General features: G+C 52.8%; 1 protein-coding gene across 1 annotated transcript in view; it reads left to right on the top strand.

Annotated features, from left to right (window-relative positions):
* Positions 1-24,824, top strand: part of CRB2 (crumbs cell polarity complex component 2) — a 35,150-nt gene that overhangs the window by 1,743 nt on the left and 8,583 nt on the right. The window contains exons 3-10 of the mRNA XM_084820778.1: positions 2,858-3,053; positions 4,692-4,831; positions 7,404-7,586; positions 7,940-8,053; positions 18,775-19,719; positions 20,149-20,711; positions 22,771-22,936; positions 23,655-24,522. Coding sequence (XP_084676904.1) covers positions 2,858-3,053; positions 4,692-4,831; positions 7,404-7,586; positions 7,940-8,053; positions 18,775-19,719; positions 20,149-20,711; positions 22,771-22,936; positions 23,655-24,522 — 3,175 coding nt within the window. The remainder of the gene's footprint in view (positions 1-2,857; positions 3,054-4,691; positions 4,832-7,403; positions 7,587-7,939; positions 8,054-18,774; positions 19,720-20,148; positions 20,712-22,770; positions 22,937-23,654; positions 24,523-24,824) is intronic.

Below are 24,824 nucleotides of genomic sequence, written 5' to 3'. Positions count from 1 at the left end.
TACGAGGCAGCCATGATCAGAAAGGATGTGTTCAGTGCTCAGGAGTATAATAAACTTAGTCCAGCCAGTGTCTCTGACTCTAAAATTTCTTCCCCAGCATTGGCTGAGCCCAAAGCTTTCTCTGCTTGTGACTCAAGCCATCTCTCCAGACCATCTGGGCTGGCATGGACTCTCTCTGCACCTGCCAGCTCTCTGCTGAAGCCGCCGCGAGGGTCTTTTCGCCATCCCCCCACAGCCCTGGTATCAGGGTGGGAATTCAGCCTGTCTGCACCCACCCCCACCTGGTACCAGCCGGCACGCAGACACTCTGGCCTTGCTCATCCTTGCGCGCAAACGGCAGCCCTTTCAGGAGTTACATTGCTGTGAAGGAATGTCAGGGTGACTGGCTGAAGATTACCAGTGGGGGGGCGCGGGGGGTTGCAACATCAGATGCCCCTTCGCTGGTTCTTAGTCACCGCACCGAGGTGTGTGGGAGGCCAGGCCTGCTTGGCAGCGGAATTTCTGCTTGCTCAAGGAGAACAACAGAGGAGGGGATCCGGGAAAACAGACAGAGAAAGAGAGAGAATGAATGACCAAACCGAGGGAGGGCAAAAAGAACCCATCTGTCTTAATTTCACTCCTCCCTGGTGGATTCCGAGCCCCGTTTTTCAGTCCTCCCTCCCTCCGGAGGCTCAGGTGGTGAATAATTGAAAACTAGAATGTGTGGCAGCAACAGATATGAGCATGACAAATGCTAGAAATTAAACTCACCCCTCCACACAAAAAAGCCTACACTCCGTAGTCAGCCACCTCTGCTCATCAGAAGGCAGCCCAAAGCCAAAAGGGCCTATGCCAAAAGGTGCGACAAAACTTACAGCCTCCCGTCGGCAGGGGCAGGAAGTGTGTCGCAAGAGCGGCCTCCGCGAATGCTTCCCAGCGTGCTTTTGCCATCCAAACGTGGTGCAAAACACTTTCGGCCGGCCTTCCCCAACCCAATGCCCTCCGGATGTTTTGGAATTCAACTCCCATCAGCCCTAGCCGGCACGGCCAATGGCCAGGAATGCTGGGAGTTGTAGTCCAAATTATCTCGAGGGCGCCCAGGTTAGGAAAGGCTGCTTGAGGGTGTTTAAATGTTGAGCAGCCCTGATGCCATTTTCAAACATACTGTAATTAAGGGCTGAAATTTGACAATAACCTCATTTATATACCTAGACATCTAAATTGAGGTGATGTGCTTCATGGATGGTCGGCAAGTAACATTCTGAAATAAATACATCCAAAATGTATTGTTGCCACAGTTTCAAGGCTAGAGGCTTAAACGGCAGAGACTGCGCCCCTTCCTTGCCTCTTCCACGCCTCTTTCTTGCTAGCCGAGGCGTGTGGCGCATCCGTGCCCAGCCGCTGCCTCTCTTCAGGCATCCCTGCATTCCTTTGGAGGTCCACGGAAAACCCAGTGAAGCCCTGCATGTCCCCACGCAATGCCGGGCTGCGGCATTGGCCCTCGGCTGGCACGGACGGAGCATGATTCAGCAGGGTGGGAGGCAAGGGAGTTTGCTGAGCACTTGACCGCGCTCGATCCACCAGATCGGGGGCCTGCCTTCCTCGTGGATTAGCGTAGCCATGACTGCTGCGAAGCAACTCTGCCAGAAAATGGGATTGGGTCGATTGGCAGGTGCCAGTACACGGCTGCACGCTCTGGGGGTGATGCTAAACCACAGCAGCTCATGGGGCAGAGGGTGGCAAGGCAACCTGTCCTGGCAGCTGCATCCTGGTCTAAGAGCTGTTTTGTGCGCCTTGCAACAACTCTGCAAGCAGAAGGAGGCGGAAGGGGTCTCTGCTGCTCCGCTGCTTGGGCTCAGCGGGCTAAGGCTGCATGGTGGTGTCTCTGAGGGATCTGGGGAAGCATCCCAATGGTGGTGGCACTCTTTATTGCATTTCTGCACTGCCTTTCTAACCAACCAAGGTGGTTTATGAAAAGCTCGTAGCTGCCTTGCAGGGGATAACCAGAAGCCGAGGAGCCGTCTGGTTCCTTTTCATGGAGGATTAGGCCATCCGTGGCTACTAGCCCTGATGGCAATATATTACCTCCACTATCAGAAGCAGGATGCCCATGTACTCCAGTTGCTGGGGAACATGGGTGGGAGGGTGCTGTTGCACTCCTGTCCCATTGTGGCCTCAGATTGGCCCGTGTGCGAACAGAACGCTGGACAAGACAGGCCTTTGCCCTGATCCAGCACCGCTCTTCTTATGTTCTGAGGTGTCCCTGGAAAAGACGGGGCCCTCGTCCCACCAGGACACCCTCCCGCAGGGAGTTTGTAGTGGGAAGCCATCCTGGCAGGCTGCACGTCCCTCCTGGCAGTTGAGGGAGGCAGCAGTGGATCAGTACTGGGGCTTCCAGCAAAATGTGGACTGTGAGGGGCTCAGGTAATGTGACTTAGCGATTGCAAGTCGCCTAGAGTGCCATTTTTGGTAGAAAGGCGGGGTACAAATCAAATAAATAATGTGCTGCCTGAATGCATCTACTATACACAATTAAAGCCATGTGGATGTGGCTCTCTGGGTTTCACCCCTGCTACAGCCTGGGCAAGCCACCTTCTCTTTGCCCCAGTTCTCCGTCTTCAAACCTGGGAATGGTGCCAAAATGTCGAGCTGCCCTTGTCCAGTCAACGGGCCGTAGGACTCCCATCTGGACGTTTGAGCCCCACTTCAGCTATGGACCGTGGTCCTGTCCCAAACACCCAGAGTCGGTGCTCCATCTGTAAAATGGGGATAATGGCCCTGGTGCTTTACGGGATTGTTATGAGAATGAAGCGCTGCTTTGCCCTTTAAATGAGTTGTAGAAGTTCTAACATCCACCCCTCTCTTTCTCATGACAAAGGTGTGAACTGTGACGAGGAGATTGATGAATGCGCGTCAGCCCCTTGCTGGCACGGCAGCACCTGCAGTGACCACGTTGGGTTCTTCTCCTGTTCCTGCAGGCCAGGGTACGAGGGGGCCCAGTGTGAGGTCGACCGGAACGAGTGCCAGAGCGAGCCGTGTCTCAACGGAGGCACCTGCCAGGACCTTGTCGACAGGTGAGAGGCTCAGGCTTTACCCAGGAGGAGGAGCGAGGACGACGGCTACTATGAGGTGGCTGCCATTATTTCTGAGAGGTGTAGATATTTCTGCTTCATGCATAGACTGAAGAAGTGGGACCTGCAGCAAAATGGATTGAGGAGCCGTCCTGGTCAGGATTCCAGCCACTTCCTTCCACTCCCCTTCTCTCCCTGCCCCCACAATGACTCTGTTGGCATCCCATGGCTTCTGAGCCATGTGCCGTGTGCTGTTTTGGGGAAGGGTGTCCCCCTGAGGATTTTTTAAAACCTCTTTTGTAGTTCTGCAAACTTTGAGGTTCCCCTACATCTGCTAAGGTAGCCTCTCCAACCTGGCATCCTCCAGATGTGTCCCATCTGCAACTCCCAGCATCCTCCAGCCAGCCATTTTTGTGAACTGCCCAGAGAGCTTCAGTTACGGGGTGGTATAGAAATATAATCAATGAAATTAAATCTGGAGGGCATCAAGTCAGGGAAGACTGTACCAGTGCCTCCCTCTTCTGTGTGGAAAGTGCCATCTTGGCTGCGTAAAGCACTGGAGAATTGCGGCTGCGCCCAGTAGATACGGTGACTTGCATTGGCTACTTTTGCTGCAAAGGATGCTGGGGAGAGGCCCACCAAGGCCTTTTTCCATGTGCATGATACACCCTAAAATAGCTTTCTCAAATAGGGGGTATGGATGAGGAACACATCCCAACTAACCAGTGCCAGCTCCAGGTTTTGGAGGGCCCTTTGCAAGACCCCCTCCGTGGGCCCCCTTCCGCAGTGAGTCAGCCTTCTGGCCACCATTGTCGCCAGCAGGTCTTTCTCTTTCTCATGACTGCCGCCACGTGCTTGCTTGGCAGGCAGACAGCTAGTGAGAACGTAGGCCTCGGCATCTTCGGAACAGAAGGCTGAGGGGAGACAGGATAGCACTCTTCAAGTACCTGAAAGGTCGTCCCAGAGAGGAAGGCCAGGATCTCTTCTCGATCGTCCCACAGTGCAGGACACGGAAGAATGGGCTCAAGTTGCAGGAAGCCAGATTCTGGCTGAACATCAGGAAAAGCCTCCTGACCCTTAGAGCAATACGGCAATGGAACCCATTCCCTAGGGAGGTGGTGGGCTCTCCCACACTGGAGGCCTTCAAGACGAGGCTGGACAGCCAGCTCTCAGGGATGCGGATTCCTGCACCGAGCAGGGGGTTGGACTCGAGGGTCTCGTAGGCCCCGTCCGACCCTACTGTTCTATGATGCTATGATCTATCTCCTGCCCCTCCTTCTCACCACCACCAGTGTCTGGGCCAGAGCAAGAGGCAGGTGAACAAGCGGGTTGCAGTGGGGAAGAGGAGGTGCAACTCTGCGGGGCTCTGGTCACTGGGCTCCTGCTGGGGTGTCGGCCTTTGGCGGGTGCCCGACCAGGCCTGTGCTTAGGGCCAACCCTGGAACTAACCGATTAGCTCAGTGTTAACAAGTTACCGAGACCAAAGGCATTTACCCGATAATACTTAAGAAACTCAAATGTGACGTCACAGGATATTGACAATACCTGAGCTTGTCTGTCTGGGTAGAAGCTGTGGGTTCTGGGGGCATAAGTGGGCTACCTAAGAAGGGATCATAGCTCTGTGCTGCTATTTCTCCTTAGCTACCAGTGTGATTGCCACAACACCGGCTTCGAAGGGCAGCATTGTGAGCTGGATATCTTGGAATGTGCCTCCCAACCTTGCCGGAATGGTGCCACCTGCTTGGAAGGGGTTGGGTTCTACAGCTGCGCTTGCTGGCCAGGTGGGTGAAATCCTCACACCATTGCACATTTAGCAAGTCCAATTGCCGTTTTCCCCCTTGAAGTGAAACCAGTGTGTCCTGACCGTCTCCGTGGTTTTCAGCATAGGAAAAAGTTCTCCAGTGTTGTGAGGGCTTTGCAATTAGCCACCTCTAAGCTCAACTCACTTTGCAAATGGTTTTCCAGGATATGTTGCATTTATAAGTCCAGTTCGTTATCCCAATTTTTCCCCAGAAACCAACTTGAAACCAGCACATAAGATACAGGCTTGCGTGTTGGCCATAAATGCTCAACTCCTCAAATTCCTTCCAGGACTGGTTGTGGCATCACTTTTCAGTTCATGCTCTTCAGTCCCATGTGAACTCCTCCCAGGGTGTATTTGTCTACACTACAGACTTTAACTAGTTTGTCATTCTCTCTCCCCAAGGATCCTTAAGATATATAGTTTTGGGGTGGGGAATTAGGGACCAGAGGGAGAGAGGACATTCTCAACATAGTCACAAAACTAAAATTCCAGAATTATTTGAGGAAAGATGTAATGAATGAAATGGTTTATATTAGTGATGGGGATGAATCCATAGCTGGGCAAGCTTTGAAACCCTCAGCCCATTACAATCTGGCCCCAGACACCTCCAAATATGGACTGAGCTTGTAAAGCAGTAGCCAGACAGCCCTCCATGTCATCCCCGCCCCTTCACAAGCAAAACACTTTAGAGAAGAGGGAGGGGATAAATGGTGGCAGGGAAAGCTTGCTAGAGAGAGGATGCGTCTTGCTGGATTCTTCCTAGGTGGAGATGACGTGCCTGAGCATGGGTTTTTGGTTTCCTCTGCCTCCCAAATTTTATCAGGAGGCAGAGGAGACTACAAATCCAAGCTCCACAGCCATAATTTCCTGCTTATGAGTGTGGGATTTAATCTTGGGAGGCAGAGGAACTTAGAAATTCCAAGTTCCCTGGTGTGAATGTTTCAGGCCATAGAGAGGCAAAGGGGAAAAAATCAGGTTTGGAGGCCTGGAGTTTTTGTTGGGAGAGGGTATCTCTGCGAGGAGTAGTTTCTTTACCCCAGTTAAGTTTCATTTTCATTTCCCCAATTAAATTTCATTTCTTCAGGGTTGAAACAGTACTTTTGGTGAGGGAGCAGGGTATATACAGCTAGGGTAGAGGTCCTTGCATTTTTGCAGCTTTCATTTTCTTTTAATACTTTTTGTATCACTCAGCTCTATTGTGTAAATACCTTTAGTTGTGATTTGCTTGCTTTAATTTACCAGTAAATTGTTGTGGTTAAACCCTGTGACTAGAGTGTCAGTCACCCCATGTCTACAGCCTAAACCCCACGTTGTTGAGAAGGAGAAGGTAAAAGAAGGAAGGTGGGACTCTTAAGGAGGCAAGAGATCCTTGAGGAGTTGCTCAGGGGGTCCAGCTCATAAGGGGAACCTTGACACCTGACAACAACGTAATTTCCAGAAGGAGATGCCAGTAAAGTCCCCCACACACACCTTTCTAGGGAGCCCTCTCTGTCCCACATCTGAATGGTATGTTTTGTTATGCTTGGGGGGAGGGACAAATAGGGAAGAGGGTGCTGTGCTTTTCCCATTTGTTTTTCCCACAACTTTCCTTTCCTTTCCTTTCCTTTCCTTTCCTTTCCTTTCCTTTCCTTTCCTTTTTTTTAGCATTCTCCAGGAAATTGTGGGTGGAGGAGAGAATAAATTCCAACTGAAGCCAAGGGGAGTTTGCCTATCAACAGTCCTTTTTCGTAAACCAATAGTGGAGATATTAGAATTCCTCACACTAACAAGATTAGCAGGGCATTTATTATTATTATTATTATTATTATTATTATTACTACTACTACTACTACTACTATTATGCCCCCACCTTTTTTCCTCTTGAAAGGAACCCAAGGTGCTTACATAGTCCCCCTCCTCTCCATTTTTATCTTAGCAATAACCCTGTGAGGTAGGCTAGGCTGTGAGTCAGTGCACAAAGTCACCCAGGGAGCTTCATGGCTGAGTGGGGACTAGAACCTGGATCTCCCGAGTCTAGCACTCTAGCCACTGCACCACACTGGCTCCCAACTATCTGCTAGTGGATTTATTTATTTATATCATTTTTATCCCACTTTTCAGCCAAAAAAAGGCTCGCAAGAGTGGCTTACAAAGGTTAATAATGAGACAGTCCTTGCTCTCGGGCTTACAATCTAGATGACACAATGTAAAAGGGAAGGGATTGGGAGCAGGGAGGAAAAAAGCAAAAGTCAACGTTCTTGTAGGTGTTCTTTCTGGCCAAGAAGGAGAAAAACAAGCTCCCTGTTCCTCCTCTGGCTGACATGTGGGGCCAGTCTGGTCTCCCCCTCGCCATGGTGTTTGTCCTGGGAGGCAGGGAGGGCAGTCTCCCAGGGGCCTTGGTTCTCTGGCCGATGGACGACGCCAGAGTCTGCAGTTCTAGGGAACCGTCAGCTGGGTGGCTACTATTGTCTTACCACTTGCCTGATGATCCCGCCATTCTCATGTAACCCATTGCTTTCGGCTGAATGAGGCCAGCTCACCGAGGGGCTCCCTTTGCTCTCTGTCACCAGGATACATGGGGGCGCACTGTGGGGAAGACGTGGACGAGTGTGCCACAGAGCCATGTCTCAATGGCGGCCAGTGCTTGGAACGGTCCAATCAGAGCCACTACGGGGAGCAGTTGGACTTTCCGACGCAATTCAGCTACCAGGAGGCCGCTGGATTTATCTGCAGGTGTCAGCCTGGCTTTGAGGGTGAGTCATGTGGTGCCAAGGAGAGCACCGTTTTCTGCCTGAACACCCCAGAAGCGATGCTCGACAGGACGGAAACACACAGGAAGACTTTTGTTCACTGTGCAAGCCAGGGCTGTGTGTGTGCTGTGGCTGATCACACTGCCAGGTCAGGAATTGGCTTATGGAGTAAAGAATGAATGCGTAATCTAAAAGCAGTTCATCAAATATATTTTTATGGTCAATGCACCTGTACTGAAGAGAGAAAATGATAAAAAAAATCATATATAACTACTGAATCAAATTATCCATAGATGATCAAATCAATGAGAAAAGTGTGTGAGGTCTAACATGGTTTACTCTTGATTGCTTTGAAGGGGAGACCTGCTCTGTTGATATTGATGAATGCACATCCCAGCCATGCCAGAATGGAGGCGGCTGTGTAGACCTGGTAAATGGCTACCGGTGTCACTGCCTGCCAGGGTACTCAGGTAAGGGTGAAAATGGATGGCCTGTTATAACAGGCAAACAGCAGATTAAGATCCTGGCCAAATTACTCTGTGTGTGTGGGGAATATCTCTTGTGGCCTCATCACATTCCTGGAATTTCCTGATGTGGTGGAAAAGGTGCTCCTGTGGCCTCTTTCATTTACCTCCTTTAGGTTCCTGAAAAACTGAAAATGGAGTCTTGCGGAAAGTTAATTCTAATGTCTGAATGTTTTCAAATATTCACATTGCACTTTTGATATTTGTCATTGTGGGATACTTTGCACAACCAAATCTTGAGTTGTGTTGGTGAACTTTATGCTGGGGGTGTGTGTGTCTCATTCAAATCTTTCTGCGACCCTCATTCAGGACATGAAGGACCTGCTGCCTCTATCAGGCCTTGCTGGACTGTCTCCAGTGTGCAGAAATAAGCTATAATGTCGTTAAAATTGCATTTTGTACACGAACCAGAGAACAGACCAGCTTTCTCCAACCTGGTGCCCTCCAGATTTGTTGGACTACAACTCCCATAATCCCCCGGCCAGCTGGAGGGTACCAGGCTGAGGAAGGCCGGGGTAGACACAGCTGCTATGCTCTGGCTCAAAATGACCGGGGGCCAATGCGTGACTACATCATGCCTTGCAGTTCTGCCTGGTTCGCCGGCACCTTCTCCCCTTGCCCCCATCCCTCCTTCTACCTCTCTCTTCCCAGACCAGATGCAAGAAAGACCGTTTTTTGTTGCTTTACCTGTAAGGAGCTTCCATCAGTCTCTGTCCTGTACTAATGGACTCATCACAAACCAAAACGTGTCTTGTCTTTAGGTTTTTACTTCCCAAACACATTCAAGTTCCACTGAATAGAGCTACCTCTGCAGCTCCTTACCTGGCTGGCATGATAGTGTTTCTAAAATGTTGTGGGGCTGCCATCTTGTGGGGAGAAAAGAAATCTGTAAGTCCGAGATGAGGCAGTTGCTCGTGTTCCTAAGAAGTAGTGACTCATTCTCTTCCAGGCACATTTGGAGCTCAGGCATTGCTCGGTCCTGGAACATGCAAACATAGTAAGAACGAAGAGAGCATTTCTGACCACATGCAGAGCACATATTCCCCCTGACACTCAGTAACTGCAGCATCCCTTCACACATCAGGAATGTGGTGGGGGGGCAGGGTGCCAGATACTCCATTCCCCCTCCCCCTGGTTTTCATTTTCTCCCCACAAGAGTCACTCAGCATTTTGTGACCTCTAAGTATGCTCCGTTCTTATTTCCCTGTTTTGGGTTTCCCTTCCCCTTAGGAGTATTTCCCCCCTAAAAGGGCTGTTAATTTATTGATTTGATTTGTACCCCCCCTTTCTACCAACAAAAATGATACTCAAGGCAGCTTTGTTGTATCTCTGCAAACTTTGGGATTCCTCCAGGTCTGCCGATGTCTCCCTCTTGTGCAGGGGTGCTGCCATTTCGCTCCTCTTGGATAATGAGTTCACTGTTAGTACATAGGGTTTACTAACCTTGTCTACACACATCTCTTAATTCCATGTTTGCATGGTGATATCAGCATAGTCTTTAAGCAGGAGAGTGCACTGTCCAAATATCATTCATAGTCTCACAGCTCCATCAAAAAACGTTTTAGAGAAGTCAGTCCACGTACTGTTCCATTCACATACTCAGACACTTGTGTCCTGTACCACACTACATGATGGCACAAACGGGATTTGCCCTCCCACAGAGAGAGAATCTCCATGCAGGAAAGATGTCCTGCACGAGGACGGCCCTCAGTGTGCAGGTGGGATATATGGGCACATGTGGCCTAAAACAGAAGCGACGTCACTGGTAGGTGCTTTCGGTCAACGTAGCAGTGGCGGCGGCAGCCTCCTAGACAGAATCGCATTGTTTAGGCATTCCGTTAATTCAGAAACTTTCATCAAGGAAGAGACTGATGAAGGAAATGGAAAGCTGATGTGTGAAGGGCAGAGCCGGACTTAACAGTAGAGTTGGGGGACGCAGGATGGGCCATTCCTTTTGGCACAAACTTTGCAAGAGGTTTGCTGCCTTGAGTGCCAGTTTGGGTAGAAAGGCGGGGCACAAATCAAATCAATAAATAAGTGGTTGGATCCAGGATCTGCCTCCCACGAGCAGAAGAACCCCGTTTGCAGAAGGTCTCCCTCCCCCTCACACACCACAGCTCGTTCCAGTCAGCAAAGGCCCCTGTCTCCCCGGGTAGTGTTTTCAGGGGGCTGCCATGGGAAGGAGGGGGCAGGGAAGTCCCTTTCTGCCAGCACAGTTGACGCAGCATAAATCTAGATCCAACCCTGTATGTATGTATGTATGTATGTATGTATACGGAGTAAGGTCACTTCAGGTGGGGGTTCTTCATAATGCATTTAGCACTGACACGGAGAAAGTATGAGTGAAAACTGCAGTGCCTGCCAGGGAATTTACTACCGTAAGATGTGGGGACAGCCACCAGCGCAGATGGCTTTAAAAGGGGGCTAGACAAAGACATGGAGGAGGCCATCAATGGCTGCTTGTCATAATGGGCTGTCTGTTATCTCCGGTATCGGAGGCAGCACGCCCCCAAGGGCCCATTGCTGGGGAACAACAGCCAGGGAAGGCTATTTATGCCCCCCCCCCCCGTGTTCTGCGTGTGGCATCTGGTTGGTCGCTGTGGGAATACAAAGCTTCCCATCTTCTTCTGACTTGTGGGTGAGAGCTCTGTGGCGTTGTGGAGCTTCACGCCCTTGACCGCTACATTGTCCCCCTCTGGCTTCTGGAACCACCCCAGAGTGCTGCAGCTGTAATGCCTAGAAATGCAGTGCTGGTAGTTTTCTTAAGAGTAAATGAAAGCAAAGGTTCTTGCGGTGCCATGGTCCACACGTGAAAGTAGATCCTGCAATTGCACGGCCAACCCACACCATGCCTGAGCTGCTGGTATGAATACCAGACAATCAGTGTAGACGTTAAGTAAAAAGGGTCTAAAACAAAGCTGTGGTTTTGCTGGGTCTAAAAGGGTCTAAAACAAAGGGTCTAAAAGGGTCTAAAACAAAGGGTCTAAAACAAAGCTGTGGTTTTGCTGCTTCGAAACAGTGGCTAAGGATCCTTCTTCCCACTGCATAATTCGGATCCAAGATGGCTCTTAAGATGTTTTTGCCATTGTGTGTGTGTTTGGTGGGGATGGTGGGGATCAGAATCCCACGGCTGCTCTTCTTGGACCTCACGGAGTCCTCTGGTTTGTATAGGACTGCGGGAAGCCTTTTACCCAGGTCCTGGATGCAAACAGCAGGCAGGGAAGTCAAATTTTGCACCCCCACAAGCTCAGTGAGAAGCGTGAGATTTTGTGGAGGAGTGAAGCTGACAGGGAAATAATAGCAATTAATCTCTCCTGCTTTGTCAGTTAATCCCAGTCTGGTCCTACTGTGTAAACAGCTTATTACTTCACATTAGGATCACAGCGCAGCTTCAGGAAGCTTGCCATAATGTTCCTGTTATGCCTGCTGGGGTGGCTCTCAGCTGCCTTGAGCTGGGAGGTTTGCAGGAGACCCTGTGATAAGCAGCAGCCTGCCTCTCTGAGCTGGGCAGGCCCCTTCCCCTGCGAAGCCCCCGCACTGGTCTCAGCACTTTGGGGAGGACGGAAGGAAGGGCGGGAGCCAGCAGGCAGCTGCACCAGGAATGGGCACCTGCCGTGTGGGATCTGATGCCAGGCAGTGGATGGAAGGCTCCCTGCTGCAGCCTTTCCCAACCTGGAGCCCTCCGGATGGGTTGGACTGCAACGCCTTACAATCTGGGAGATGTAGTCCAGCACATCCGGAGGGGGCCAGGTTGGGGAAGGCTGCCATGCTGCCTTAGCTGTGCCGGAATGGCAGGGGTCCCGTTTAGAGGTCTGGGAGGAGGGAGGCTTCCTTCAGAAGCCAGCCTGTAATCTGCCTGCTTGGTCCAGCTGGGCACCGTGCGCTGCAATAGTCCCCTGGATCCCAAATGACTTGTGTGCTGCCTCCCCTCGCAGCGTGCGGCTTGGCTCACTTGCTTGAGTGACCCGGAGCTGGCTGCTCTCGCTTGTGGCGCACTGCGGTGCCAGATACGCTCACTGAGCACTGTCAAGGTGTGTCGAACTTTTCCTCAGGCAGGAAGAGATTCTAGGACAGAGGTAATAAAATGCATGGGCGCCTGAGAGCCTGACCATACGAAGAGGGGGGCAGCTCTGCTGGTGTCATCAGCAAGCGTGTCGGCGGTACATTACCAGCCCCACACATTCCACTGCTCTACCCACCCCCCTTGAAGAGACAGTTCTAAAGTTTTGGAAGTTGAGGTGTTGTGGGTTTTCTGTTATTTGAGCCTTTAAATGTTGGTCTTACAACCTCGTCTTCAGTGGGGCCAGGATTTGTCTTTTGTAGAGTGAGGGTCTGGTCTGAGTGAGCATCTCAGTAGAAGTGAAAGTCACTTTTTCCTTTCTTGTGAGTGGAGACTCTTGATACCAGACGCTCGTCGCGCTGCTTCCGCTGTCCCTTTCCTAACTCGCAGTACCCGTCTTAACAGACCACGGCTACTAACGCAGCCTTCCCCAACCTGGCGCCGGCCAGGTGGGGTGGACTACAACTCCCATCACCCCCCAGCTAGCATGGGAGTTGTAGCCCAACCCATCTGGAGGGCACCAGGTTGGGGAAGGCTGCGTTAGTAGCTTTAGAGACCTACTGCAGAAGGCGGACCCACTGGCGTTAGTTTCACTTTATGGTCACTGCCCCCCCCACGAGGTGCGAGTGCGTGCCCTGTTCATGGAGAAGGGAAGCTGTTTCGGGTGCCAGTCCGTGGGGCAGGCCGCATGAATGCTCCTTGAAGTGGATCGTGTGGCAACACAGTTCATGCAAGCCCTGGAAAGTGACTGCTTTCCCGGCCGGCTGGCTTCAGGGAGCCCCACATGCCGCCGTGCCCCAGGAGCGGGGCCACAGGGCGCCCCTGCCTTCCCTTCCTTCCCCAGCCGCAAGATTAAATGAGGACAGGACCTGCCCTGGAGAGGGGAGGGGGCACAGGACCAACAGACACTCCTGCACACCACCATCTCCCCCCCCCCGCAGGGGAGGGGGTAGGCATTCTTGTCGGCAGTGATAGGAGCCAGCTGGGGAGGTTTAGAGTTGGGATGGATTAGGTCTTGCTGCCGCAGCGCCACTCGCTCTGTATGGGCTTCGTCTCCAGTCCCTTTTGGCCTGCCTGGCACCCGGGAGTGTGCACACACGGCCGCTGCAGTCCGGCTGAGCGCGGCCCCCTTTCCTCCTGGGACCGGCCCCCATGTCTGCAGGGGAGCAGCCATGAACTCCACGCTGGCCGGCGTCCTCATGGGTGGAATTTGTCTTCTGGCAGGTAATCACAAGGAGACTTATCCTGCCTGCATGACTGTGGGTGTGTGGACTGCCGGGGAGGGGGCCTGTGCCAGTAAATGGGGGGAATCCCTGGAAGAGGGGAGGTGCCCGGGGGGTCTCTTCTGAAGGGCCCCGGATCAGGCAGTCCGTCTGGCTTTATGAAGGTTTGGCTTTGATCCTGCTGTGGGTGTGCCTGTGCCGGCCGTGCCTGGAGCACGATGTTTTTTCAGCTTCACGCTCAAATGCACTTTTGCTTCCCTCATGTGATGCTTCTCATACCGCCTCTGGGGGGAACTCTCCTCTCCCCAGTGAGTGGAAACGGCTGAAAACAGTAAAATCCCAGAGGCTCAAAGCGGCGGGCGTTGCACTCCTGTTGGAGCCCCGAGACGGCTGACTTCCCCTGGGGCCTGTCAGAAGACAAGGGTGCGAGGGGAGAGCAGCGTGTGGGTTCGTCACTGTGGATTGGCCGGAGTGACGTCGCTGCCAATTCCCCTCGCTTGCATCTCGCTGAAAGCAGTAGGAACTCTAATGGCGCTGAGCTCAGGACATGTCAGAGGGAAGGAATAGGGGCCCTACCACCAGGTGGCGGCCCCAGCTGGGCTTTGCGGTGGGTGGCCTACAAGGGGTTGAGGACTGGGGCCTCTCTGGCTAAGGGCTTGTCCATCCCCTCTTGTGCGGCGAGTGCCTGCCCATCTTAAGTGTGTCGTAGGCTTCTGGAATCTTCCACCTTTTCAGACCTGGGCCCCACCTTTAACCCCAACATGCCTTTGGGGACCTGCGTTCTCATTTTTTTTAACCATGTATTCGTACGGTGCTGCAACACACCTTTGATCAGGGCTGCAGCTCCCAGCCCACCCCCAGCTGAAGAATGGCCTCGGGAATGGGGGAAGCAGCCCCTGATGCAGAGAGGGTGACCGCCCCCCGATGCTTCTGCCATCTTTGACAGAAAATAGCTACTGAGGCCCACGAAAAGGGTGGCTTAGACCATGGGTGGGCAGGCCGGCCTCAGGCTTGCAGCGTTTACTTTGCCCTTTGCTAGCAGCCCCAAATCCACCAACCAAAAAGACAGATACTTAGACTTGAAGAATTTGTATCCCAGGAATTTGTTTTGGGGACCAGAGCTGAACACAGTGGTCAGTCTTTGCACACCAATTATCCACTCCTGCTCACCCCACATTTCCTTCATTTTAGCAGTATGCTTTAGGGTGCCATTGCCATTTTCTTATGGCTGTTGTCGAGCCATTAGAAGTTAGACATCGTTGCCAGTGCACATCATCCAGAGATCTACCAGAGATCTACTAGACTCCATTACCCACCCTCCACCCACCCTGACCACTCCACCGGGAGGCAGCTCGGGCTGCCCAGTGAAGGGCTGCTTCACGGCACAAGGGCAAACGCTGTGTTTACAGTGCTTAAGTCCTTGCTGAAGATGACGGTGGGGTGCCCACTCCTTCCTCGGCCAGAAACCATCAGCTTCTAGTAGCAACTTGCCAGTGCTGAGACTCCCCAGTGGCAAAGCAGGTTCCCTCTGCTAAAGGTCAGCTTTTCTGACCGCTGTTCCTCTTATATACTACAAGGTGGGCCTCTGGCAATTGCCTTCTAAAAAGTAGGAGGCAGAAAAGATGGTGTGCTCTCCTTTATCTTGACAATCTGGGGGCACTTTGCAGGCACTTGTCAGGACATGCCATGAAGATGTTAGCAACATGCTGCTTTTTCGTGGGATCCCTGGGAAAGCCCGTCCTTCAGAAAAGGCCTAAAGCACAGCATTACGCACAGGCATTGGCGTATTCTTTTTCCAAGCACAGGACGCCCATCAGAGGGTTGCTGCGCCATGCCTCCTTTTCTGCACATGCCTTCGAAAAGCCCCGTGCCTTCCACAGGGGGGAGAGTGGGCTGTTTCCTGGCACGCACCAGCCTGCCTCATTCTCGCTGACTGCAAAGCCCTAAAGCAAAATCTTGTTATTTCCGGAAAAGGGAAGGGGGCTGCCTGCCTGTGACTCTTTGCAGCACGTGAATATGCAAATGCAGGCAAGTCCGCAAAGACCTCCTCCTCCTCCCCCAAACCGAAGCATCTGAGAAATGAAGTGACCTGGGGCCTTTGCAGGCCGTGTTTGTTCAGCACAGTCGTTGCGTGGCTGCTGCACAGGGTCCCCTTCGCTTCAGGGTTCTGTATATTCCCTGGGCTCAAGCAACAATATTTTGCCACTTGAAAAACGCCTGCCCCCACCTGTGTGTCCATTGCAAACGTGGGTTTTTTGTGGAATGCGGTTGTGGGTCCTAGGCACCGGCTGGATAGAGCCTGTGGCAACCACCCTTAGGGAAGTTACTCCCCTGTCTCCCCTGGTCCCAAGGCCTGCAGTCTTGGAAACCCTGCAAAGCAGCCTTCCCCAACCTGGAGCCCTCCAAACATGTTGGACGGCAACCCCCATGGTCATTAGTCATGCTGGCTGTGAAGCACAGGAGTTGCATTCCAGCACATCTGGAGGCCACCAGGTTGGAGAAGGCTGTCTAGAGGTGGCGCACTCCCTGGCCTGCCGCCCCATTCAAGGGTGAGGGTGCAGATTCCTTAGACCACGAGCATACAGCGCCATCTGCTAGGACATTCTCTCGTGCAAGCCGTGCTGAAATGGGCAGGGAAAACAACACTGCCCCTGTCCGGCTCTGCCTTCCAGAACTCCCGCTTGGACCCACCTCCAGGCTGGGGACTAACGATTTCCATGCTGCGATTTGAGAGAGCGTAACTTGCAAGACCCCTCCCGTATCTCGCCTACCGGGGGGGGGGGGGCGCTGTTTAGAGCAGGCATCGATGGTTCAGTTTGCCAAAGGGGTGTTGGATGTCTGTGTTTCTTGTAAAAGGAGCAGCTCTTCCACTGCACTTGTCTCCCCCCCCCCCCGCAACATTTCTGGCTGTATGGGGCGGTGGCCATGCAAGCGTGGCGTCTGGAAGCAGCAGAGACTCAGTGTCATGCATGGTGGCAACTCACACCTTCTCCACCAGGCCAAATAAACAAGGCAGGAATCAAAACAGCCCACCTCCCAGGGGAAAGCGCCTTCCATAATGAGCTACCAGCACAGGGATGCACATTCACCGGGAGGATTAATTTGCTGCCTGGCACAATGTACCTGCCCCAGAGGTAACATCCCTGAACCCAAGCCGTAGTAGACAGACAGCTCAGCCCTGGCAGGAATGGGGAGAGATAAGGCCTCCATGGAGGTAGACCGGGGAGTGCTTCTAAGTTTCCTTCCCCCCCATCCCACCCCTTGGACAGGTCCCTCTGTTCTTCATCCTGGCACTGAGATCTTAGGGTTACAAGGAAATGGCAAGTCATTAGCAAGCATGCCCCCTTCTCATGCTTTGCTTTCACGCTAATGCACCTATACAATATCCTGCACAGTTTTGGACGGCCACGTGTTCAGCGGTACCCTTTGCTCACTAGCTCAAGAACTCCTACATGACCATTAGATGGCATGGTGGCACTTTTCTGAAAGAACCGGATTACTGTTTTCTGAAGCAACAGAAAGTATTGAGTATTGATTGATTGATTGATTGATTGATTGATATCCCGCCTTTTTTCCTCTTGCAAGGAACCCAAGGCAGCTTACATTGTCCTCTTCCTCTCCCTTTTATCCTCACAACAACCCTGTGAGGTAGGCTGGGCTGAGAGTCTGTGACTGGCCCAAAGTGACCCAGTGAGCTTCCATGGCCAAGTGGGGACTAGAACCCGGATCTCCCGGCTCCCAGTCTGTCACTCTCACCATTACACTACACTGGCTTTACACAGTAGGTGGCATTAGGTTGGTTAAAGAAGATTCCTCTCTTCCCTCTCACTGATACAAGTGAATATGGATGGATGGAATTTTTAACACACCTTTCAGAATAGATTATGCTCCAAGGCAGTGTACAGTGGTCAGCAAAACAACTTTTAAAAAAATCACACAAAAACAATAATTATTAAATTGTTAAATATTAAAACATAATAAAATAAATAACAAAATATCAAAACATAATAAGGTAACATAGAAAAACAACAGCAGCAGCACATAAATCAGTAAACCAAATAAAATAATCAGATAAAAGTAGCAGCAAATAAAAACATTAAAATAGTAGCAGCAGATAAAACAGTTATAGCACCACAAACCATCCAGAAGCCGAGTGGAATAGAAAGGTCTTTAGGTCTAAAGGCCAAAACGGAGGGGCCAAATGTATTTCTCCAGGGATGGCATTCCAAAGATATGGGGCCAGCACAGAAAAGGTCCTGACCCTGGTACTCGCCAGCCTAACAGCTCTTGCAGATGACCGGAGAGACGTAATCAGATGCAGGCAATCCTTTGGATAGCCTGATCCCAAACCATTTGGGGCTTTAAAGGTTGGCACCAGAACCTTAAACTGGGCTCAGAAATGAGCAGGCGGCCAATGCAACTGCCGCAGAATAGGTGATGTGGTCAGAATGCCCTCGCTCCTACAGGCATTCTCGCTGCCACATTCTCTACCAACTGAAGCTTCTGAGCCACTTTTAAGAAAAGCCCCATGCAGAGTACATTACAGTAATCCAGTCTGGATGCAACCAATGCATGTGACACCGAGGCGAAGTACTCCTGGCCACTTATGACCTCTGCACCTCCACAGAGAACACCAAGATGCAGAGTCCTCCCAAATGGTGTACTTGGCCCTTTAGGAGAAGTGCATCCTGGCCAGTACACTGGATTAAGCTTCAGCCTTTTTGCTCTCATCCATCCCCAAACCGAACAAAGATAACTGTCCTAAATACAATCCCACCACCTCCTTCCAGGCTAATTGAGAGCGTGCAGTTGTTCTCTGGCACCCGCAGTTGCCAAGAGTGGCTGCAGCAGAACCCCTGATCCCAGCACAGCTGCATCTTTGGGTGGCCCTGAAATAGCATGAGTCTAGCCCCAAAGGGCGACAGAAGGAACTCAGCTTGTACGTGGCCCTTCCAGCATTCTTCCGTGTCGTCCAGCAAATTCCACATTCCCTTTGTGCTCTGGTTCCTCCCAGACCTTCAGCTTGGGTGTAATGCCATTAAGCTGCATAATCCAGACTTCGTTTATCTGTGCAGCTGTCTTGGAAGATTAGTGGGAACCTGTGTCAGGGGGCTGGAGGGGCAACAGGCTTCTTAATCAGGGCCTTGCTGTCCTTATCAGCCCACAAGCACTTAAGGACACCCACTCCTCTTCAGCCAGGCCTGACTGGAGCCTCCCCTCCCCTTCCTCTGCCCAAGCGGAACACAGGCCAGCGGAAGCAGTTACGTTGCTTTGCTGCAGTGAGAGAGCAACACGTTCAGAAAGTGGGGGGGGTGGCGGTGGGGTGGGGAGGTCTCAGCAACGGACTCCCACTTTAACCTGCCCCTTCCTTCTCTGTGCGCTAGGTGTTGAATGTGCCACTGATATTGACGAGTGTGAAGGCCAGCCCTGTCAAAATGGGGGTGCCTGTGAAGATGGCGTTGCTGACTACATCTGCCATTGCGTCCGTGGCCCGGAGGGCATTACCTGGGGTGGGAAGAACTGCTCTGTGGAGCTCACTGGGTGCCAGACCCACCACTGCCAAAACGAAGCCTTCTGCACCCCCACCTACCAGTCCGAGGCCCATGGATACCTGTGCCAGTGCCGCCCCGGATTCTACGGCTCTCTGTGCGCCACGCCAACGACCTTCTCCTTCTCGTCTAGCGTCTACCTCTTCGTCAACATGTCTGCCCACAACGAGAGTGCAAGTGACGGAGCAGGGGGTCCCCTAGCCAGCGTGGCCCTCCGGTTCCGAACCACCCTCCCAGACGCCCTTCTCCTCTACCGAGGCCACCGAGCTGAGCACCTGCTGCTGGAGCTTTCCGGCGGCCTTCTGCGTGCGGCGCTTTTGACTGAGGAGGCCATGTCCTCTCTCACCCTGGAGGCCCCACAGGTGGACGATGGGCTGTGGCACAAGGCCGAAGTCCATCTGCGAGATGCTCTTGAGCTCAGGCTGTGGCACAACGCTTGCAACGCTGGGGTCTGTTTGTCCAGCCATCCCCTTGGAGAGAGAGCCCCCGTTTCCTTCCTGTCCTCCTCCTCGCAAATATATATCGGAGGAGTAAAAGACGAGTTAGTGGCTAACCCTGTGAGGAGTTTTCTTGGTTGCCTGGAGGACTTGAAGATTGATTCTAAGGTTGTCCTACCACAGGAGGTGGCTGGACTGCAAGCCTCTGGATTCCAGCTGGGCTGTGAGAGGACAGAGTGGTGTCACTCCCAGCCTTGCTCACATGGCGGCAAGTGCATCGATCTCTGGGCAGACTTCCGCTGCCACTGTTCTCGGCCTTACGAAGGCCGCACGTGCGCCGATGGTGAGTAACAAGCTACAGCTCCTATCAGCCCTCCTGAAAGGGAGCTGATTTGGAATGGAAACAGTGGGGAGGCAAGCAAAGAGGCAGCTCACGCCTCACGTGCTTGCTCATGGAGCGCTAGAGAGGCAGCTCTCTTGGCTGTTCTGGCCCTCCATGTGGTAATCAGAGATCAGCAAAGATGGAGGAGATAAATAGCCAGAGGTGCTGTCCTGCGATGCTCAAGGGCAGCTAATTGCCTGCACTGTAAATTATGGTCCTTAAGGATGGGATTGCTGCTGATGTTGCCAGACCCCAGGCTCCATGGCCTGTCAAAAGCCTGGTCCCCTTGGTCCCACAGATCAGACAGAGGATGAGAGGGTTGAGCCCTGCCTAATGGTCACAGAGTAGCTCATGTGGAATTGGCATATGCATTTTTCCTTTCTCTCCCAGAGTCTCCTGCAGGAACGTTTGGCCAAGACAACTCCTCAAGCTTTGCCACCTTTGCAGTTAGCAACAGTCCTGGGGCAAGCTTCAACCTGTCATTTTTCCTCCGGACCCTGAAGCCCAGTGGCCTGCTGTTCCAAATTGGCAACGCAAGCGAAACATCCCTCTCGGTGTACCTGAAGGATGGGCAGCTTCAGGTAGAGGCACCACCTGCTGCTCCCATCGGGCCCTCCGGACACTTGGCTGATGGCATGAGGCACTTTGTGATGCTCTCTTTCCACAAGGGTCTTGCCCATGCCAGTCTTTTAGGCAGACAGGAAGAGCTGGGACCTCTGGCGCCAACCCCTCTTGCCACCGGCTCCAAGGTCCATGTGGGCGGGCTCCCAGACCCAGACACCATTGGCACCTGGGGAGGGTACTTTAAAGGCTGCCTCCAGGATGTCCAACTCAATCGCCACCAGCTGCAGTTCTTCCCTCGTCCCGTCAAGAACAGCCACGTTGCACAAGAGGTATACGTGGGACAAGCCACCAACATTGGTTCAGGATGCATCTCGGATGATACCTGCCAGGTAAGGCGAGTGCCCAACGTTGTCCAACTGTACTTGGATGCTATTGGGAGAACACCTCCCTGTGAAACTTCTCTCCTCTGGGAGAAAATGCCATGTTGGGGCAGGCCAGTTAGCTCAGCACTGATTTCCCTGCCATGGCCAGTCAGATCCCCTTGAGACGCTCAAGAGAGGACAAGACAGAAAGAGCCATCCCTTCTTGCCTCCCCCCAGTAGCTGGTAATTGGAGGTATACTGTCTTGGACGCTTAGCTAGAGTTGTATCTTCTAAAAAAAAAAACCCCATGTAAACTACGAAACATCCAAGCATCCCATGGAACAAATCCCACAGGTTGATCAAGCATTGTGTGAAATAATACTTCCTTTTCCCAGGCAGTTACTTTGGATGATCCTGAACTCTGAATATTCTCTCTCTATTCACTCTCTTCTCTGTGGCTAGAAAGGGTTTGATTTGTTATCTCTGCACTCTGTGGGGTTATGTTTGTCTTCTCAGGAGCAGATGAGCCATGGAGGGATGGCAAATGGCTCACGGCTTCCTTCAAAAGGGGAGCCCGACAGAATTTCAGAACACCTGCTGGTTACTTAGCCCCCTCTTTTTGCATGGCACATGTGGGCACAAATGTGGCAACAAGTCTCAGCTTGCCAAGGGAAGTGCTGTGCAGTGGTTGCTGCCTTTGGGTACTAAGTTCAGGTGCCTTAGGATGGAGGTGTAGTGGGATCTGGAGTGGGGGGAAGGTGGCAGCTGCACGGTTCCCCCGCCTCACCATGGTCTTCTGGCTGGGGATAACGGCTGACGCCAAGGGATCCATGGGATCAGCCCAGAAGCCCAGTGGTCACCAGCGTTTCCTTGGTGTGCTCTTCCTCCACATGCCGCGGAACGAGCAGGCGCCGGGCAGGCAGGACTAGCAGCGCTAACCCTGCGAGGTGGAGTATGGACCGTCTTTTGCCTCTGTCCTGTGTTCAGCATGTGTTCATGAGCTCTGCTTGCACTCAGCATCTCGCCGCCCTGCCTTGCTTGCAGAAGGGCGTCTTCTGCGTCAAGGCCGTCCCTGCATGCCTTGCAACCTCCCTGTCTTGTCATGGTTTGGGCCTCGGTGGGGTTAGAGGCACTTTTGCGAGAGGTTTTGAAAGAGTTTGGGAGTGCGTTTGGTCCACTTCTGAGGTCTGCCACCCGCACACGCAGAGGGGCAGGGAACATGCTCACCTCCCACTGCTTCTCTTCCTGGCAGGTCAGGACACTGACCGGCAGCAGCTCCAGCTGTGCATGCTGCATGACCAGATGTCTTGTCCAATAGAAATGTGGGGAGGGGCAACATTCCTACTTCATCGAGGGCCTTTTTCTGTGTGCTTTCCCTGCTCCTAGCTGAAAGAAGGCAGTCGTTTTCACGGCACCCCAGTTAGGCGCAGAAAGAGAGGTTTCCCCAACTGGCCTCAGACCTCACCAAAGCTTCCAATCCAAGAGACACTCTAGAGCAGGCTTCCCCAACCAGATGCCCTCCAGATGTTCTGGACTTCAACTCCCATAAGCCCCAGCCAGCATGGCCAATGGCTGGGGGGTGCAGTCCAAAACATCTGGAGGGCACCAGGTTGGGGAACATCTGGAGGGCACCAGGTTCTCCCAGGGACCCTGGCTTTGCAACCCTCACAGACAAGGAGAGACAGCAGAGAGTTTTAGGGAGTATGTCCTGTCTGCAGGCACCCTTGCACCAACCTCGAGGCCCTTTCGCAGCAGAAAAGCACAGAGGCAGCCTTGGGCAGGTGCTGGTGGTACAAGTGAAAATAGCTGGAAAAATGAGACAGGAATTCCCAGGCCATAAACAGGCAAGGAAGATCCTGCCAGGGCTTGGAGGTTCTGTTGCTAGCTGTGCAACCCACCATTCCTCTTCCAGGGGGGCAACCCCTGTGACCAGTTATTTATTGTAATTTAAATCCACCCGCCTCTCACCCATCAGACCTGCAGCAACACTCAACTGCATGTCCCTCCCTCCCCGCCCCCCCGTTTCATCTTCACCATGAGAAAACTGGCTCCCGCATCCTGATCACGTTTCTCTCTTGCCTTTCAGTCTGGGCCCTGCCTCAACGGTGGCCACTGCGCCGTCACTTGGAATGACTTCAGCTGCAGCTGCCCTGCCAACTTCACTGGCAGGCACTGCGAGGAGATGGTCTGGTGCAAAAGTGAGCCATGTCCTCACGCCACAACTTGCATCGACGTCCCGTCTGGTTATGCCTGTAAGTGTGACTCCACGATCCCTTGAGCTGCCACAGAGCTGGCCTTCCCTCTATGGGATCTGAAGCAATATGCACCACATCTTGTCCTTCTGTTCCCCGCTGAGTACAAGCGCAAATGCAGATCAGGACCCCTGTTCCACTCCTACCCCCCTCCCCTTCAAAGGCCAGTTGTGAGTACAAAAGAAGGGTTGTTAGGTGTGTTAATCCAGGCGAAATGGTCTCATGCATGCATCCTGAAAATTCTTCTTTGGGGTCTCTGTGCAGTCCCACGAATGGGCTCTGCGCTTGGCGGAGCTCCATGTAGAAAATGTCTGTAGCTAGGCTAGAGTTTTGGGAGGAGCCCTACCCCCACCCTCCAATGGCCTGTTTACAGGGTGAGCCCCAGTCTTTCTGCTCAGTTCTCTTTTGACCACCACAGCAGTAGCTTCAGGGAGCATACCCTCGTCACGACGAACAAGTCTGTTTTCCCGCAATACTCTTTGGTTTCTTCATTCCTTCCGTCTTCGCAGTGTTTCTGCACTGTCTGGGTTTTCACTAAGATGTATTTATTTATTTTATTTGTACCCTGCCTTTCTACCCAAAAATGGCACTCGAGGTTCAGCTTCTACAGGGAGCTTTGCTGTGTTCTCTGAAGTCTGGCTCAGGGCATCCCTTCAAAGCTGAGCCTCCAAGTTCTCTGACTGCCGCTTTCATCTCCCCCTCCTCTTCCTCCTTGCAGGTCTGGCCAGTGCCACGTTTTATGAGCACAGTGCCCTTGCATTCACCACCAATGCTAGCATCACCAGAGCCCTCCACAGCCTCCGCCTGGACTTCAGAACGCGTGACGAAGACGCGACTTTGCTGCGGGCTGCAGAGGAGGTGGACTATCTCCTGGTGGCTGTTCAGAACTCCTCCCTGCTGGTGGAGATAAGGAGTGGGAATGGCATCGAGGGGGCACATTTCCTCAGCCAGATGACTGTCTCAGATGGCTTGTGGCACACAGTCGTGTTGTCCATGGAAGAGCCCTTGGCTCTTTCATCAAGATGGTGCCTGCATTTGGACGGATCCACAAACTCAACCCTCCAGGGGAATGCTGGGAACCTGGACTTCCTCAAAAGCAACACAGCTGTGGTCTTAGCTGAAAACTTCACGGGCTGCCTTGGGCGCGTGGACATAGGTGGTGTGTTTCTGCCACTGGCTGCCCACACTGCCTACCCACAGCCAGAGCAGTTCCTGCTGGCGAACAGAGAGGCAGCCCTCCTTGGCTGCCAGGGGGCCGACGTCTGCTCCTCCAGCCCCTGCCAGCACGCGGGCTCTTGCCAGGACCTGTTTAACGCCTTCCGCTGTGCCTGCAGTCCTGGGTGGGAGGGGCTGCTGTGCGAGGCCAACAGTGACGACTGCAAGTCCAGCCCCTGCATCCACGGGCGGTGTGTGGACGAGGTGGGGGATTTCCAGTGCGAGTGTGACAAGGGCTACATCGGGAAACGCTGTCACATCGACGTGGACGACTGCATTCGACACCAGTGCCAGAACGGCGGGAGCTGCGTGGACGGGGTCTACAGCTACTTCTGCAGGTGTCCCCCAGAATTCACAGGCCCTCGCTGCCAGTACGTACCCCTTTGCAGGCTGGCCTCGCTTGTGTTGGAAACCACTCCCTCTTGCTCCTCCCTCAGACCACGCAGGTGAGCGCTGGCGTGGCTCAGAGCAGGAGCCACGAGGGCCCCGCTTCAAACCTCATCTGCACCAGAAACAGCCAAGGCCGTGTTAAGGAAGCCGTCGCTGTCCTAGCTTCAACCCCCAGATGAAGATGATAATGCTGCCCTGCCTTATAGGCCTGGTTCTAGGAAGCAGAGGCCTTTATGCAAGTCCTATGAGCACACAAAATGCATGGTCTAAGTACTATTATGAT

Source organism: Heloderma suspectum, chromosome 14 (genome assembly GCF_057233095.1).
Source record: "Heloderma suspectum isolate Gila_16-S chromosome 14, 16-S_ref, whole genome shotgun sequence".
Lineage (NCBI taxonomy): Eukaryota > Metazoa > Chordata > Lepidosauria > Squamata > Helodermatidae > Heloderma > Heloderma suspectum.
The sequence above is the reverse complement of the archived record's forward strand: the minus strand, read 5'-3'. Positions and strand labels throughout refer to the sequence as shown.